The 18,039-nt window shown below is 33.9% G+C and overlaps 1 protein-coding gene across 2 annotated transcripts in view; it reads left to right on the top strand.

Annotated features, from left to right (window-relative positions):
- Positions 1 to 16,366, top strand: part of TUSC3 (tumor suppressor candidate 3) — a 104,718-nt gene extending 88,352 nt beyond the window's left edge. For both annotated transcript variants that reach the window (XM_056490127.1, XM_056490128.1), the window contains 3 exons: positions 6,431 to 6,505; positions 8,706 to 8,796; positions 16,082 to 16,366. In XM_056490127.1, coding sequence (XP_056346102.1) covers positions 6,431 to 6,505; positions 8,706 to 8,796; positions 16,082 to 16,097 — 182 coding nt within the window. In that variant the 3' untranslated portion in view covers positions 16,098 to 16,366. The remainder of the gene's footprint in view (positions 1 to 6,430; positions 6,506 to 8,705; positions 8,797 to 16,081) is intronic.
- The last annotated feature ends 1,673 nt before the right edge of the window (positions 16,367 to 18,039 follow it).

Raw genomic sequence — 18,039 nt, 5'->3', positions numbered from 1 at the left:
GTCCTACAGAGGGAATTTAAATTAAATGTTTTAAGTTCCTTTGTGGTATGAGGAAACTTTTCCATAGGATGAATGTAAAGAGATGACTTTCTGTATGTCAGAGTCACTGAGCATAAAAATCTTTAATTTTGAGTCAAAAGTCAGTAGAATACTCACTTAGCTCTCAGTAGTAAGATTCTGTCACTTGTGCATCAATATGCACAACTAGTTGTGTGTTCCCCAGAAATTATGTGGTAAAGTGTATGAGGTTGGTAAATAAAGCAGTGAGACAGGATTATTTTTGTATTCTTGTATTCCTGATTTTAAGGATAGGAAAGAAAGAAGACCATGGTGGATAAAGTTAGGACTAAAAGTGCAACATTACAGCATATTTAAGCATGCTTCCTAATTAACTTTGGAAATCAACATCCAAAGCAGCAGAACATCCTGCACATTTTCTATTATTTACTTGCATTAGCCATCAGTACTGCCTGTTAACCTTGTAACTTATTCTGTTTCCTCTGGAAGCTGTCTGATTCCTCCAAAATGTAATGAAACATAAGGAGATCATAGCTAGAAAAATCAAGACAGTTTTATATTACCTAAGTCTCCTACTGCTTGACCTTAAAACAATTTGCAATATGACCCTTTAGTAAAGACATTAAGGTCTCTTAAATGTGAGGGAGTTATGCAGAGATCTTAAATTTACAGTTGGGTATTTGTTAACACAACATTGAACGTAATTTATAATCTTTCATCAGCTAATTACAGTACCCTGCAATTGGTGAAGTAGTTTCACATATAGCATGTGTCCTCTGCATGAACTTACCAACTCTGAATTTCAGTGATTTTTAACCATTTTCAATTTCTGGTTAAAATTTTCCTATGGAAGTACAGACCCCTGCAAAGCTAATTTAGCTGTCAGCTGCTCTGGCAATTGCCCTATTTTTATTTGCCTTTTGCAAATAGCTGACTACTAGTCCACACAAGAGGCATTCACTCACCACGGGCTAAAGATATTTTTAAGAGTTTCTTTAGGCTTCAGTTAATTATTTTAATGGACATTTTAATGGTTAAGAAACATATTTGCTTGAATGGCTAAAAGAAATGTAGTCCAAAGTTAAATGGTTTACCTTTTGGATCCACAGATACCCTTTACTGAATGGAGTAGTCCTCCAGTACATTCAGCTAAGAAATAAGAAGAAATAAGAAGAAATAAGAAATATTGCCTAGGTCCTAGTAATGATGGAGTAATGATAGACTCATATTGATAATGACTTACTATGTAGAAAAAGAATGTGTGGTATTCTCAAAAATATTTACAGGTATTTAGGGAAAGCAAGTGTCTGCATGCAAGTATCAATTGCATGCTAACAAAGAGATGAAACATACTAGGTCTAGTGTTTGAAATAAAATGCTTGAAAATAAGGTAGATGTTTGTAATACAATGTTAGAATACTGAGAGAAAATTGTATAGCCTCATAAATACTTAAAAATAGCTGAAATTATGTTTGTTTTAGGAATTGTAGCTGTGTTTAAAAGCTAAATTAAACTGTTAAGAAATTCCCTCATTTAATTGTTTCTCTAGTATGCTTAACATTAATGAAAGTAAAGTACTGTTATACATCTACCTGTTCTGGAGGTTTTTATAGTTTTATGATTTAAATATTTATTTGAAATATATCTTTGAAAATTTATAGAAGTGGATTAAAAAAAATAAGTAAAGCTAGAAAAAGATAGTATGGGTCAAACCACACTATAAAACTTTGCAAGATGGACAGGACTAAACCTGAATTTTCATCAGATGTAATCTATACAACCAAAAAGGTAATAAATAATAAATGTAAAAATCATTTCTCCAGCGTTAGTTTTAGCTGATCCTAAGTGTGAATAATTAGGATGTAAATCAGGCTGAAAAACTCGGAATGTTTGATTAGTGATTTAACACAAACTTAATTAGGTATCTCTGTGCTTCATTTTGCGACTGAATTAAAACAGATCCCAAATCTTTTTATTCTTCTGATGTTTTTATGTGTCCTTTCCATTCTCAGGTGTCTAAGAGCACCAGAAGAGCAACGGTTGCATCAGATTATCTGTGGTTCATAAATTGAAGCTGAAACTAATAAAATTAATAATAAACTCTTTCACTATAAGAAATTCTACATTAGTATGCAATCTATCCTGTGCTCTGTTAAAATTATGAAAAAGCATCAAAAGGAAAGTGGTATAGTATAGTTGGTATTTCAATGGTTGAAATGCAGACTTTTTGACTGTTGTGAGATGCATATTTCAAGGAATTGAGAAGAACTCTGGTGCTAAGACTTGTGTAATACTTCCTAAAATTCTTGAAAAACCAGTCAGTGTAGCTGAAGCCAGAAGGTTTTAAACAAAAACTATATTCAGTGTTGTTGTTAGTATCATTACAACTGGATTTCAGACCATTAAAAATGCTTAATTATAGTTTGATTGTGTACAATTCATCCATAAATCCATATTCAAATAAATAATTTTCAGACTGTTCACCACTTTTTTAACTTCTGATGTAGGAATCATCCATCTTCAGTGAGATGATCAGTATAGTAGCCCTCTTGTAAGGGTCCAGCAAAGAATTTCTAATCATCACCCCCCAGCAAAAAACTAAACCAAACAAAAAAAACCAAAACAAAAAAACCCACCAAAACTAGAAAAAAAAAAGAAGACAAAACCACTGTAGATCTTTCTGTTGATCATATTACTCCTTGACAACAAAGTATGTGCTTTTATTTGTTCCATGTCTGATAAATTGAACCAGCAATTTTTAAAGATTGCATGATAATCTATCCCCATTTTAGCTAACAGTAAACTGAGCACAGGCTCAAGTGAATGAATATTTTGTTCTCCAGTTTTTCTTGCTCATGTGTTATTAAGCAAGTGCGTGATCTGCATTTTGAAAGGTAGTTGTTTCTTTATGTGTTTGTAATGCTAATGCCAGATTTTGCACCCTTGGCAGAAATACAACTGAATATGAATGAGACCACCAAACTTTTTTTCACTAAAGTAACCAAGCTATTTTTTCTCCTTCTTTCACTCCTCACTTACTACTAATTATGAATAAATTTGTGGTGTAAAGATATAAATTATGTATTACATTAATAAACTTTGAAATGATCAGGTTTTCTTCCTTTTGGGCATTCTGCGATAAAATTTTCAATTAAATTTTGCTAATAATAAGTATCCCAAATTGACTAGCAATTAGTTTCATTTTTGTAGGATATCTATAATTTTGGATTTTATTGATCCAATATTTTTTGTTTTGTTTTGTTTGGATTTGTTGATCTATTTTTTTCCCTACTTCTGATAAAATATCTTGATTTTTTGGGGGGTGATTATTTATTCTGTTACTGCTAATCATTTTCTGTATAAGCTTATAAATTGTGATAATCTCTGTCGTTTTCATCCTGCTTTAAAACTGTTGTTTTTCCTGTATCATAATTCAGCACCTTTTCAAAAGCCCTATGTAAATAATATGATTTCAGCATGTATCAGCTGGGAAAAGGAAAGGCAGAAGTTTCATATGTAAAACAGTAATAATTTGAGAAGGTGTATAACAGGATTTACACCAAAAAAAGTCAGTAGAGGTATACATTTATCAGAAAACATGAGCATCTGAATTTAAAACATTTGCTTGCCATGGCTTATCTGAGTGCCACATTCCCCTCATCTTTTCAAAATAGTTTCATAATGCATAGTGAGGCAGATAAAGAGGAATTGGAAAATAAGTACATCTTTCGATGCATCATTTTTTGCAAATGAAAAACTGTCCAAGTCACCACTTGTAAAATTTTACATTCTGCACTATTAAAGAATTGAGATACTGTAAAAGATTATTTTCAGAGCTGGGACTGTTGCTTTATATTGTAGAATATTGAAGTAGTGCAAAGGAATAACATAGAATATTAGAAATGAGTGAAAAATTGTAACAAGCTATATATTCTGTAGGAAAAAGCTAATTATTGTATTGGAATGACAACTCAGGTTGAATTTTTATTTTATCATCAGAGAGCTGAGGCAAGTACCATGCAGCTTTAGAGTGTGGCTATGAAGCTGGTGCCATTGAAGGTAAAAGGCAGCCAATGAGCCTGAAAGCTCAGCAATGATGACTAAAGTTAGAAAGCAACAACTGAAGTAAAAATAATGACAGCATGAGGGAAGCTTTAGGGGTAATGATGTGAAGCTCCAAAAGAGAGGGGAAAAAGCCCAGCACAATTCAGGTGGTTACAGATCTGTAATTCTCAGTTGCAGAGCAAACAGCTTACTTTTGTGAGATTGTTGTTCCTGATGGTAAGAAAAGTGAATTAAAGTCATGGTCTGCTAAGAAAATAAGAACTATGTTACGGAAGGGATGTCTCCCAAACGGCTTTTTAGTGTGTGGGTGGTTGGTTTGTTTCTCAGAAGCAGCCAGGTAAGGGAAATAGCAAAGAACCACATTATGTACTGATACTGCATGAGATAATCTAGAAGAAAAAAAACAAACAAACAAACAAACAAACAAAAAAACATTTACAAGTCGTTTCAAAACCTTTGCAAAAAGTAACACTTCCCCAAGAGGATCTGGTGAGTTACCTTTACATCTTGGGACTGTTTTCTTTTTCCTGTGACTGTTAAACTCAGGAGAAGAACCTTACTGTAAGTCTAAATGAGGAATTAGTAAAATAAAGTTACTAGATAATGCTGTCTTAGGGACTTTTCTTTAATAAATATATGTTGAATTTTTTTTTCTCAGCCCTTTTTGTGACAGCTGTCTAAATTAATTCATCTTTATGCTTTTGTAGCATTGCAAAATAAAGAATTTAATGATTCTTATTACATTCTCTCCAGTTCCTTTTCCCTCCTGGAAGCACAGCAGTAGAACTGGAGATTCCCAGTCTTATATGCTCGTGAATCTGAGTCTTAACAAGTAAAATTTTTAGAAAGCAATTTTTGTATCATGGATTCCAAGATTAATTTTTTCACAATAATTTGCTTTTTTTAAAAAAATGTTTTGTCAAGTGCAGTCATCAGCTTTTGGAAGACTAGAACATAACCAATTATTCATAGACTGGCTCTGTGCCTTGCAGCTTGTACATATGTGAGGAATTTAACCATTAGCATGTTTTTAATTAGAGCATAATATTGGACTGTAGGTAGATGTCTGCATCAAAGAGGTGATGTTAAAAATTATATTTCCTTCATGTTGCCTATTTGCTTCTGCCATCTTTAACCATTGGTGTTTACTTTTTAAAATCTTGTTATTTTTAATTTGGCTTTTCTCAGTTTGTGTATATAAAATTTGGAAGTCAAACCTGAATCAGCTGCTCATCTCTGATGAAGTGTAATTGTGTTAGCATTGACAGTTCTAAACCCTTTTTCTCAAGCTCACCTTAATTAAAATTTTACAATGAAAATTTTAGATGTCTTTGAGCATTTTGTTCTAATTTTGAACATTCCTAAAATAAAAAATATTAATATATTACAATTAGTATAAGTGTAACGTTACAAGATGCAGTTATTACTTATGGATCTAGCATGTTTGAAGTATTTTCTTGAATTGTCTGCATAAATAATAACATCCTATTCTGGAAATTTGTAGCCATTATGTCCTGGGTTAAGTAATGTTGAAAACTCCAACCTTATTTGATCATCTGTAAAGTGTGTTGAAGTTTGTGTTTCCTGCTATTGTGACCTGTGGCTCTCATGATTCACACCTGCTTCAGAGTGCCATTCAGGCTTGCCTCTGCTTCAGAACAGATGTTATGCACAGTAGTAACCGTTCCTTTTTGTTTATATGGTTTCAAATAAACAATTAAGAGAATGGCTTAAGAGCTTGCTAGACTAGTGAAATTGTTTTATTGTTATGTACTCGTTCACATTTGTAACAGTTATAATGAGACAACAAAAGACTGAGAGCGACTGAGGACTTTGCCTCTGAGATGTTTCTCTGCTAAACTATTAAGCAATATGACACTAAAGAGGGAGTTAATGTCTTATCTAAATGCAGAGAAAGATAAACCAGTCAAACTGCTTCAGTTTGAGTCCAATAACCGGTGAATTGTGTGCAATTGCAGTGAATAATTTCTAGATCTTACCGTTTTCATTTTTAAAAATCCTTTGCTACCAAGATACAGAATATTTTAAAATGCTGGGGAATGACTATTTCCATAACTGTCCAGAATTTGCATCCTACTTGATGACTTGTCCTTTAAAGTGTCTTGAATGTTCTTTCATTTTTTTAAAATCCAGAATGCAGGAAGAAAGATCCTACGCAATTTTGCCACAGGTGAGTGTATCAGCACATTACAGATTGTGATATGCAGATTTATATGTCAATACCTTGTTTAGTTTTATGAACTTGAAGTTGTAGTTCATAGATGTACATTTGTGGCTTTCTGAGGTATCCACACATCTGCTGCTTTCCTTGACAATGATAATACAGATGCTGCTATCACCATGGGAATGGTGCTCCTGAATGAAGCTGCTACCTCCAAAGGGGATGTTGGAAAAAGGAGAAGTAAGTTGTACTTTATAGCTAAGCTACTGCTTAGACAGTTAGAAGACACTACAAAATTACAAGTGAATATATGATTTAGTTTTCAGAAGGTCTTTACCTTAAACCAATGTTTACCTTTAGTTGTTTGGAAAAGAGGAAAGCATAAAAATTCTGTTGGTAAAACTGCATTCACATGAAGTAGTAACTGTAAAAATATGCTTTAAGCATTCTCAGCCAAGCTACAGCTTGACACAGTATTTCTACTACTTGCATAAATGCTTTTTAGCTCTTGAATTTATCAGAAGTCAGCGATATAAAGAACAAGAGTTTTGAAACACTGTTTTCAAAATGAATTTAGGCATTTAACATGACAGCATCCAAAAGAGTGTGAAAACTCTTTTATTTGGAACTCTTGCCAGTGTCTCCAGAGGAAGTTGGAAGCCCAGCAGTAGGTATAATACAGAACATATCCTAATTGTAATGTCTAAAGATACTTAGCTTGAAGTACAATTTTTATGTTTTTCTGAATTTTGTTGTTACTCAGAATATTTGTGAGATTTTCTTGTCAATGAATCACATGAACACACAATATGAAACTGTTTTATCCAGAATCAAACTTCCTCACTGTTATCTCAAACAAGGTTTTACTGAGTATGACATAAGTTGAAATAAATATGCCCATCTACCTTTGCACCTTTTATATCCCCTAATATATTTTTCTCATATAAGACATTGAAGGTCTTTGGAAGATACCAGATTTCCTACATTATTTTCTTAAAAAGCATCCTAGAACTCTTCATAATAGCTGGTTATATAGCTAGATCTCTCTAATCTATAGTGGTTTGAGGGTCTCCTTCCTTCCACAATCTGTAGATGTGTCATTAATTCTGAATATCTTCTCTATTAACTACCTTTAACAGTGGTGTCAGAGGATACAGTGACATAAGTTTAACTGGAATATGATCTAGATCTGGGCCTGTGAATTAGGCACAGTGAAATATCAGTGGACTGCAGTAAAAATTCAGGCTCTTTGTGGCCATTATGTGAATGTTTTCTGTCTATCTGCCTTGTACTGTTCATGCTTCCAATCTATTCATCCATGCTTGGAAATCATATTTGTGAGTGGTGATTTCTTTATAATGAAGTGTGTTTATTAGGTTTGTACATGGCTAGTTTTCTCAAAATAACTGTAGAAATTTTATATTCCAGTTGACATATGTCACTTTCCACTTGGTCAGTTTTAATGAAAAAATGCATCATTGTCAGTTTCCTTGGCTTCACGTTTGCTCATCCTTCACTCAAAGGCAGCACACTTTTGAAGCATGAATATTGCAATTAAATGGCAAAGGGTTGGCTAAAGTAGGAATAGTACAAGAAGAGTTTTTAAAATCAATGTAGCTCACTAGAATCAAAACATTATCTAATGTAGATGAGCTGCATCTCAGTTTGTAACATGTCCCCCTTTTAAAAAAAAATATTTATGCAAGAGTGGGCTATCACAATCAAGAAAGTTTTGTGCTTTTATTCCACAGGATGCCAAAAGATGTTCCAAATATTGTTTCTTAATTTTAGCATTTAGTTTGTTGGTTCATTCTTTGAAAAGATCACCTGGAAGACATCAAAAGATCTACATCGTTTTTTACCTTCAGAACCTGAAGTTTTATATTGCTAGTGAGCAAATATAAAAAGTAAAAAGTGATTTGGCTGCCAGCCTTGGAATTTAGAACAATTTTTAGCCATTAATAACTAGATAAAGTAGTTACTAAGCTGCCTTTACTGCTACTTCAGCCATAGATGGTTGGCTAGAGAAAAGATTAGTCAAAGGACATTTTTCTAAATATAATTTTTTTTTCCAAAATGAACAAGCAAATACCTGAAATAACATTATATTTGATATGTATAATTTAATGGGTTATTAAATCCATTATCAGCAGTGAGGTGTTTGCATCCACACGCATTTGACTTTCAAATTTCTGCTTTTTTCTTGAAAATGCATTTGCCCTGACAGGTTATTTTTTCCTAATAACCATAAATATTATTTCTATATCTGTTTGAAATCCTGTCAGAAGATAGGGCTTCAATAGTCAAGGCAGTAACATTTTGTATTTAACTGTGTCAAAATTCTCTATAAATGATTGACATAAATAATATTATTTGTAGGGATTGCAGTTTTAAATCTTTTATGTGCTAATAAACAAAGTTGTTGTTTTTTTTTTTCCAGTAATATGTCTGGTAGGCCTTGGTCTTGTGGTCTTTTTCTTCAGCTTCCTGCTGTCAATATTTCGCTCCAAATACCATGGCTACCCATACAGGTAATCTGTCTTTAAATTTTCATCCTATAGACTGTAATAGCTTTGTAGAAGTTTAAGAATTGCTTTCAGCTAAACAGTCTTTAATCTTTACCACTGAAGTCAATGGAAGGTGGTAGAAGCAGAAAGAGTGAAAGAAAGAAGCAAACCAAAAAGGTCTGGAATGTAACTATTGGCATGACTGTTAAAGCAGACCAGTTAAAAGAGTTTGAGCACAGATGCACAACATAAGCAGTGCCCCCTGAAACATGCAAAAAGAAAGCATGCTTTAGTTTGTAAGGCTTTATTGGATACTTATTTTTGTATAACTAAGATTTACATAAGACAGGGCACAAAACAACAAAAGCGCTGTACAGTGCTAAGATTTGACTTCACTAAAAGTACCCTTTTCTTTTGCCAGCCACACCAGGAAGGAGAGAAAGGATTATAGTTTTTCTATGCATACACCTGTCAGTTAAACAGTTGCAATTTTTCTGACAAGTGAAAAGTAGATTTCTCTGATTAAGTCACATGATTAATACAACAGCCAGTTTTGTATTCTGTGTTATATTCCACTAAAAAGCCTTGTAAAACCAACTTAGATGTAACATTTCAGCTATTACCTTACAATTTTTCTGTTAGTTTTTGCTCTAAGACTTCAGAACTATTTTCATTTTTGCAGAGATTGGTCTCTTTAAGCTGTTTTATTGACATTTAAGTCGCTTCAGATTAGTTTGATTATTTAATAACACTATACTGAAGAAAGAAATTCTTCCTGTTGCAATATATGCACGAGGTATGCTCCTGCTTTTTAGTAATCTCTGCTAAGGAAAGAGGTCTGTAAAGGGCCAAGTAGCATCATACTGCAAAATTTCATCAGTGTGAAATTAATTGCTTGCCATTTGGCATAGTCTGTCTTGCCTCTCAGCATCCTCTCTGGAGATTACTTCTAGCATGACTGAGTTGAGGTGAAAGGGAGGATACAGTTTTCCTAAGGGTAAGGTATTCTTACCTTCCATTAACTGCTTAAGTCTTAAACTTTAAAGAAGCAGGATTTATGGGTATAATCTGCAGCTCAAAGCTCACTTGAGAAGCATTGCTAAAGATGGGCAACCAATGGTCTGAGCTCCCTTCCATTTCCTCATAACAAGTTTATTAAATGGAGAAGGAGGTGGTGAGGGCATGTTCCTTGCCATGCAATTTATCAGTTACTAAAGAGAACCTGACAGCTGCACTAGTTTCATTTTTTGTTCATCTTAGGAATGTTCATATCAGCTATTAACAACATGCTTATATATCTGTGCCAGGCCTTGCATTGCCTTTGTGAATGTTTGTAGTAGGGGTTTTTGGCTGCTGTGGTACCTAGGATGTCTGGTGCTGAACAGCATTGTGAGCATTAGTATGCTCTGTGAGTTTGCATGCCAACACAATACCATTGGTGTTAGTGCAAACTTAATCACTGAGTATATATTGCAGTATCAGGTATTATAAGCTTTGGGATGTAATTTAAATAATGTAGGACTTTTCCCTCTTTTCTTTTCCCTCTGTTCACTGTAAATACTAGTTGGGGTGGATTTTATATTATTGTCCGCTCAATTAATCTATAATTCTTTAAAATGTCAGATATCTTTTAACGGGAGTGTCTAGCAGAATTTGGAGGCCTATGTAGATTTCCTACTTCTCTTATTATGCAAGCTAAGAATGAAGGACAGCAAGGTTTGGGACTTGGGGCAGAATTCTATTAAAAGTTTAATTTAAAAAAAACTTGTTTGATAGATGATGCTTATGAAAAGTAAGTGTACCTGTTAGTATGCTAAAACTGGTTTAAAAATAAATAAATCCAGGACAATGCTGAAAAGAATAATTCATCACAATCCTGATAAAATGAAGTAGTGCCACATCATGTTGCTACAGTGAAGAAATTATTAGATCCATTAACTAAATTCTGTCTTACAGAGCTAAGTAAATTCAATACCACAACTTACAAATCAAGTAAATTCATAAAGAAATGAACAGTGTATATGCCTAAGTACATAGGAAACATTTAATAGCTAACTAAGTGTTTTTTTGGTTGTTTGTTTTTTTTTTTTTTTTTTTAATATATATTAATGCTTGTGCATGATTAAGCAGTATCTTTTGGGCTTAGTTGGTCTGCCCTAGATTGTTCCAAGTTTTCATGGTAATAAATTAATCATTCAATCTTAAATCCTCACTCAATGCAGAATTATTGGAAACCATCACTAGAGCTGATCCTTTTGCTCTGCTATTATCAAAATCCATTTACTAGTTTCACAGATGTGTAATTCACTTATTGGGTCTTTTCCAGTGTTAAATCTCTCATGTTTCTGTTGGTCTCTTGGGTAGCTCTGACCCCATTTTCTGTTATTTTAAGTAAACATACTGTTGGATTCTTTGACATGTCAGTGGTCTCAACATGTCATCTTCATCACAATCCCATAGAGTTTTTTAGATAAACTTCTTTGTTTTTTGTGGATAGTTCTTACGAATTTTAGCATCAAGTATATAAACTATTATTTTCTCTTTCCCCTTTTAATTTAGTATAGTGCATTTTGACTTCAGTCATATATGCTAAAATACATTAATCTTCTTGTCTAAATTCCCTAGGATCTTCCAAGAAGTTCCATGCCTCATCAATTGATCCCAGTGCAGATATGTCTTAAGATGTGAAATATGTCTATCCTTTTCCTTTCAGTAGTTGTATATTTCACCTTGAAACTATCAGTCTTTATGTATAAATTGTCCTCAGGCTAGTGAAGCTTTGCCTTTAACATTACTAACAACAATGCATACTAATGATCTGTCAGAAAAAAAGTAGCATTATGTTGGTCTGCCTAAAGCAACAGTTAAAGAAAACTGAAGTTGCTTTAATGCTATATGAATGACCTCAAGCATCAACTTCAACTATCTTACTTAAAAAAGAAAAAAAATTCAAATGTCCTAAATTGTTTCTATTCTCTGGCACTGAGCAAGCAGTTCAGTCCTTTGTAAAACATAATGCATTGGTAAAAAGTAAAACAGTAACACAACCTGCTGTGCATCTTCTTTTCTGCAGTGACCTCCATGTAGTGAAGATAAATCAAAGCAGAGGGGATAAACATAAAGCCAGAGTCAAAAACTGGAGAAAGACCATTATTTCTTTTTCTAATGTGGTCTATAAGGTGCTCTTTAGAGGGCATGTATATAGGGAGGGACAGTAATTTTGACAGACTCGTTTTGATCCACTTCAGGCATTTCCAATTCTGATTTGATTCTTTCACAGGATTTTCTTCTTGAAGGCTAGTGTTGGGCAAAAAATTTTTTGATTAATATGCTGGTAAAACACTTTTATACCGTATAGCATTGACCTGGGAAAGGTGATGCAAAGTGGGGGTTATCATGAAGGTTATTCACTGAGTGAACACAATCATGATGGATGAGCTCACTTGCAGCAAATCTCTCTTCAAGAGCCATTATTGCCATGGCAGGACTGTTTCATGGCTGTACTAATCCACCTTTTATATGGGAACAAGATGAAATTTTTCATTTTGCTAAAACTCACTTTAATTTATATCATTAACTATTGAAAGATTATGTAATAATTTTATTTTATATTGTTGAGCATTTTCTCTCTATAATTCCTTCTGGATAAGACAAGTGTGTTGGTAGATCTTAGAAAATTTTTTTTGACACCTTCTCACCTTAGTATTTAAAGTGAATAAATTATATATTAAATACCAGATACGCAGTAACTGAGCAGTAAAATTTCACTATATCAACACAGAATTTCATCTGTCAACTCATACACTTGGGAGTGACACAGAGACTATTCTTTACTATGAGCCAAAACCATGAATTCTAAGTTGACTTTGCTAGTCAGGAAAGAGCTTGGATCTCTGGAAACCACACCTTAGGCAGTTTCAGCCCAAAAAGCATACAGAATATGGGAAAGAATGAGGGAGGATTCTAAGAACAGAAGATATCAGTACACAAGCACACTATTGTATTAATGGGAATTTTAGGCTTGTATATATTTATAACACTGCTTCAAAAGAACACAGAGAAAAGTGAATGTTATAATTATATAATTGTATAATTAATATAATAGAATTAATGTAATTTTATATTATATAATATAATTTTACTGATATTAAAAAATTACTTGTTTTTTTCTTTTTTAGCTTTGGCTGCAACTAATTAACTGTCCTATATTGTTTTTTATGCTTTGTTTTCTGAATGAAACTTCTAGCACATTACTCCTAACACTCTAAATTGTTCTTTCAAGCCTACACTTTATCTTTTGTTGTTTTAATCTCAATTTAAATGAAATGAACACCTGAAAATTCTGTTTTCATAATTTTTCATTAAGTTGCTTTTGAATTTTTTTAGAACCTATTCTGCAGTTGAATGTTTCATCATCCAATTGTCCTTCATAGCCGTTATATTTCAGTATTATTTACAAGAGTAATGTGATAATTTTTTTTAGTTAAATCATAAAAAATAATCAGCCTTCTGAACTATGTATTGATGGAATGGAAAATACATATTCTTTATTGGCTGGGAGAGAAAATGAGCTAAGCTGTGCAAAGCATGATAAATAAAAGATGCCTTATTTTCATCAAAAACCCATAAATGTTAAGTCATACATAAAGTATTCATTTATTGCTTGGGGAAGGATAGTCAATGCAACAGGACACACAAATTGCAAGATGCCCCAGAGCTTGAAAAATCCTCACATTCACTGTATACACATCTATCCTTGTAATTAAATTAGTTTCAGTAAAGAAATTCTGTATAACATGGAAATTGAAATTAAATGCAAGTGAATAAAATAGAATAGTTATATACTGGAAAAATATTAGTAGGTAGAACAAATAGTATTTACAGACATATGAAATTAAATTTATTAACAAACATGAGCACTACTAACAGCTTTTTAGATATTTCATGCACAATTAAATGGATTCACCTTATGTTTATGAATTAGTAAAACTACTTCTGATAAATGCCAGGATTCACAATTGATCTACAGTGCCCAGCAAAATTGGCTACTTTCTTTCAAACAGGAGAAATCAGGATTATTTTAAAAGACAGGAAAACAATAATACACAGTTGTCAAAACAAAGCCCTTACATTTAGTATTTTATATACTACTACTGTTCATGTGGCTAAACATAATGTCATTCAGGAAAGAAACTGCCCATGGAAATGGAAGGCGACACAGTAGAGTCTCCCTCTGTTCATCTAAACTATCTAACAGCATGCTGAATTCATGAAAATTCACAAACCTCTATATTCTTTATGGGAAGTGTCAACAGCAGTGCTGGTTTCTAATCTTTTAAAACATGGGAGATCTGAATTGTAGATGTCTGGACCCATAGCAGGTCTCATAAGAAGGATGTGCTTCGTATTGTGGCAAAGTTTGAATTCTCTTTTCCCAGTAGGACCTTCCTTCTGTGATTATCACCATTTAAAATGCCTCTTCTTGCATGTATGCCTTCCCTGTAAGCCTTACAGTTTGCCTTTTACCTGTTTCTATCCATTCTCATTTAGTTTATGTCTAGAGGGGCACAGTTTATCCAGGCTTTCCTGTTCTGCTTCACCCTGTTGTGCAAAAGATAGATCTGTCTGCAGAACAAATGCTGTCCAGTTTGTTACTGTTCATTTTTGAGAAACTGCCCGTTTCCCATCTCCTTCTTTGTGGCTACTCTATGCATTTTTCATGGTGTTTTGGCTTTTTATAGTCTATAGAGTCAAGGAATGGTTTGGGTTGAAGTGACTCCTGGAGATGAATCACTCTTCTACAGTAGGTTCACTTATAACAAGTTGAACAAGATCACTTCCAGGCAGTTTTTTTTATAGAAGGAGCCTCCACAACCTCTCTGGATAGCCTGTTCCACTGCTCTCTCACCCTTGATGTGTTTCAGCTTTCTGCCCTAGAATTTTTCTTTCTTTGCTTAAATTTTCTTTCTCACACTTGTGTTAGAACTTTCAGTGCTTCTCTTACCTATATTCTGTATCATGTCTCTTAACTGCTAAAGGTGCAGCTCCCCTACAGACAAAAAGTAAAGATCAACAGCTGTGGTAGTAGCATCTTGATCTAACTGCTGTATTGGTATTTCTTTGCTGTTACATCATTGAGTCTTTTATGCCTCTTAAGCCTGTCAATGCTATCTCTCTGATTCTTGAAGTCTTCATCCATTCCCACTCTTCTCTCCAAACTTTTTCACTACTATTAGTCCTCTCTCTTCTCCTCTCAGATCCTTTCCTATACATGGTCTTGTACATCTAGAGCTGGGTTATGTTTTTAGTCACATGTGCTCAGCATTCTCTTAGTTCCCTCTTCAGCCCTCTACAATTCATCTCTTCATGAAATTGTTCTTGCTAGCTTTCCCTATTGTTAATCCCTTCACCCTCCAGCACCCAGCCTGTTGCCATCTGTTCTGCCTTGGTTTGCATGTCTTGCCTAACGAGATTGTCAGCTTTTTGCAGCAGTAAAACATCTTTATGCTACAGTTTAAGTTTGTGGCACTTGTATTTATGTTTTGTAATGATTAATTAATTAATGCCATGAATGGAAAAGCTGGTGAAATTACTACAACCTCTATGCTAGTGAACACAGCATATCTAGGAGCTGAAAGACATACCAGGCAAAGCTAGAGGCAGTACTTCCATTCAGTAGTTCCTTGCTTGTGTGTTTGTAAAGTTAGTCCATAGTCATGCCCAAGTCTTTCTGTGTTCCCATTTCCCAGTCTATGGGACTTGGCAAAGTACTTAGAAAGGTGTGACACATAATTTGTATCTACATTGTAGAAATACGAAGTTTCTTTCCAGGTGTAAAGAAACAGCAATATCATTGGAAACTTCTTAATTTATTAACATACTAAGAATTTAAGAGTCTGCAGCCCTGCAGAGCCTTGCCAATCGCTCTATACTCTCCCAACTCTAGAGCCACTTCAGCAGTAAAAGATGGTTTTAAATAAACCTGAAACATCCCCTGGGAGAGATTTCTCACTTCAAGTAGTAAAAGCAGATGCAGAACTTGATTAAAGAGAACAGATGTTTGAAGAGTGTTTTGCTTTTTAATTTTTTAAATAGGCAAATTTAAGTTTCAATCACTTATGTTTTATTTGATAACTTTCATGCTTGCTTAGTAATCACTAAATAGAATATTAAAACTTAAGAGATTGTTACACAAATGTCAAATGACTTTTCAAATTAATGTTTTGAAGTTATTATTATTTTCAAATAATTTTGTTGCTATGTTTTATATGCATTTTTCAGCATTTAATCATGTTTTCTTTCTTTTCAGCTTCTTAATTAAATGAATTCAAGCGGGATTCATTTAGAGCTGCTTACCATGAAGATAAGCTATGACTGCTATTTTCAGCCCACCAATGTTACATGTATTCAAGAATCTTTTGTTGGTTCATCTGTTTTTGTGATAATTTATATAGTATGGTGATAGAGAAATGAATGCAGTTTTATGCAATGAATGCGTAATTTGTAGAAACATATAGTAAATATCTCATTGGGAAGTGCTAAAATGTTATGAATATTGTGTGCTCAAGAATTTAAATAAATTTCAGAATCATGGACTTCTGTTTAAGTCTCTTATTAACTGTACTACATGGATTCAAAGCTTATTTCTGAGATTTTTCACCTGAAGTTTGTTTTGAGATGTGTTTTTGAACTGAGCAAAATAACATCACTTCTTTATCTGCTAATAGGAGATATACCCTGGTGGAAACTATCATTAAATGACTACACCTTACCCTCACTTTGCTTTGTAACAGAGCATTTATATAGAGTCTCTGATAATCTCTGACATGCTGAGCCATTAACATGAAATTGTATTGTACACATTTTCATCTTGGAGTCCTATTCCTGACTCAGCAGTGTGTAGAATACATACATTACAAGTTCATCTTTCTCTTATGCAAAGGGATGCAATTCATATGGAATTCGTTGTGGAATTTGGAAGGCAAGAAGGCTTGCATCAGTCAGAATTCAGATCCTTTTAAGCTGAGTCTATGGTAACAAAATGGGAGGGTGGGGAGCAACAATATTTCATAGCCCAAAAAAATACTTTTTGAAGTAGCAACAGGAGGATGGTATTATCCTGAATGAGCTTGTAACATGGTACAGGTGAGTCTGTTGAAACTGGAGTTCCAGTAGTTTCCAGCTTTATGTGTCTACCAAGCTTTGCTAAAAGCTTATATAGGAATTAGTAATGCCTCTAAAAAATACCATTTTTTAGCTATTCACATCTCACATTATGTGAATTACTCATAAATCCTTGTATACCAACATAGTATATTGTCAGTGACTCAGGAAACAAGAATCGTCACAAGATACTCTCCCTCAGTTCTACTTTTTTTTCCTCCTTAATGGTAGTTTTCCAAACGGTGCTTTTCCAAGTACCAATTCACTGTCTGTAGCATTAGGAATTTCTTCATTTATAATATAAAAATGTCTCTAAATATGGGGATAAGATTGTCTAGACTTTACAAAACTCACTTAATCTAATGCTTTTACCCATCTCTTCTGCAGAAATACTGGTATGCTAAGAGCTGGGAAACATTTTTGGACAAAAAAGAAAGAGAAAAGACAACTTATATCATACACAAAAACAGTTGCCCTAGAAGGTTGTAGAGCAATATGAAAATTAGAAGCCAAGTAAAAACTGAAATTCAGAACACCTGGTTCACAGACTGATGTGGGCTGTGAAGGGGGTTGCAGCCTTTCCAGAGCTGCTTCAGCTGTTGTTCAGGAAGGCAGATCAGCTTGCCTCTGATTCCAGTTGACTGGCACCTGCCAGTGCAAGGATGCCAGGACAGAATTTACAAGAGCTTTATGTCCATGCTAGAAGCTTGAGAAAGAGATGGAAAAATTAAATTGTATAGTATTGAACAACAGCCCTGGTGTAACAAGCATTCAACGACCCGGTAGGAAAATAAACAAATCAGTAGGACAGTTATCAGGCTCATGACTTAGAGATGGCACTTTGCAGGTGGCAAAGTGGGGCTGCATGGGAAAGATTACATAAATTGCAACAGCACAAACATCTTACAGGAAAAACAGTGACTGGAAAGTGAAAGAAAAAAACTGCAAGTTTCAGACTGGAAGTAATAATGAAAGATCTCAAGACCTCATGCTAATGAGGCTAAATATTTCAGCTTATGATAAGGTAAAGCATTCCAGTGACACATGACTGCTGTAACAACTAATAGATCTCAAATAGCATCCAAATCAAAAACAGCAGCTTGA

The sequence above is a fragment of the Oenanthe melanoleuca genome, chromosome 4 (genome assembly GCF_029582105.1).
Source record: "Oenanthe melanoleuca isolate GR-GAL-2019-014 chromosome 4, OMel1.0, whole genome shotgun sequence".
Classification (NCBI taxonomy): Eukaryota; Metazoa; Chordata; class Aves; order Passeriformes; family Muscicapidae; genus Oenanthe; species Oenanthe melanoleuca.
This window is presented reverse-complemented; position numbering and strand designations above follow the sequence as displayed.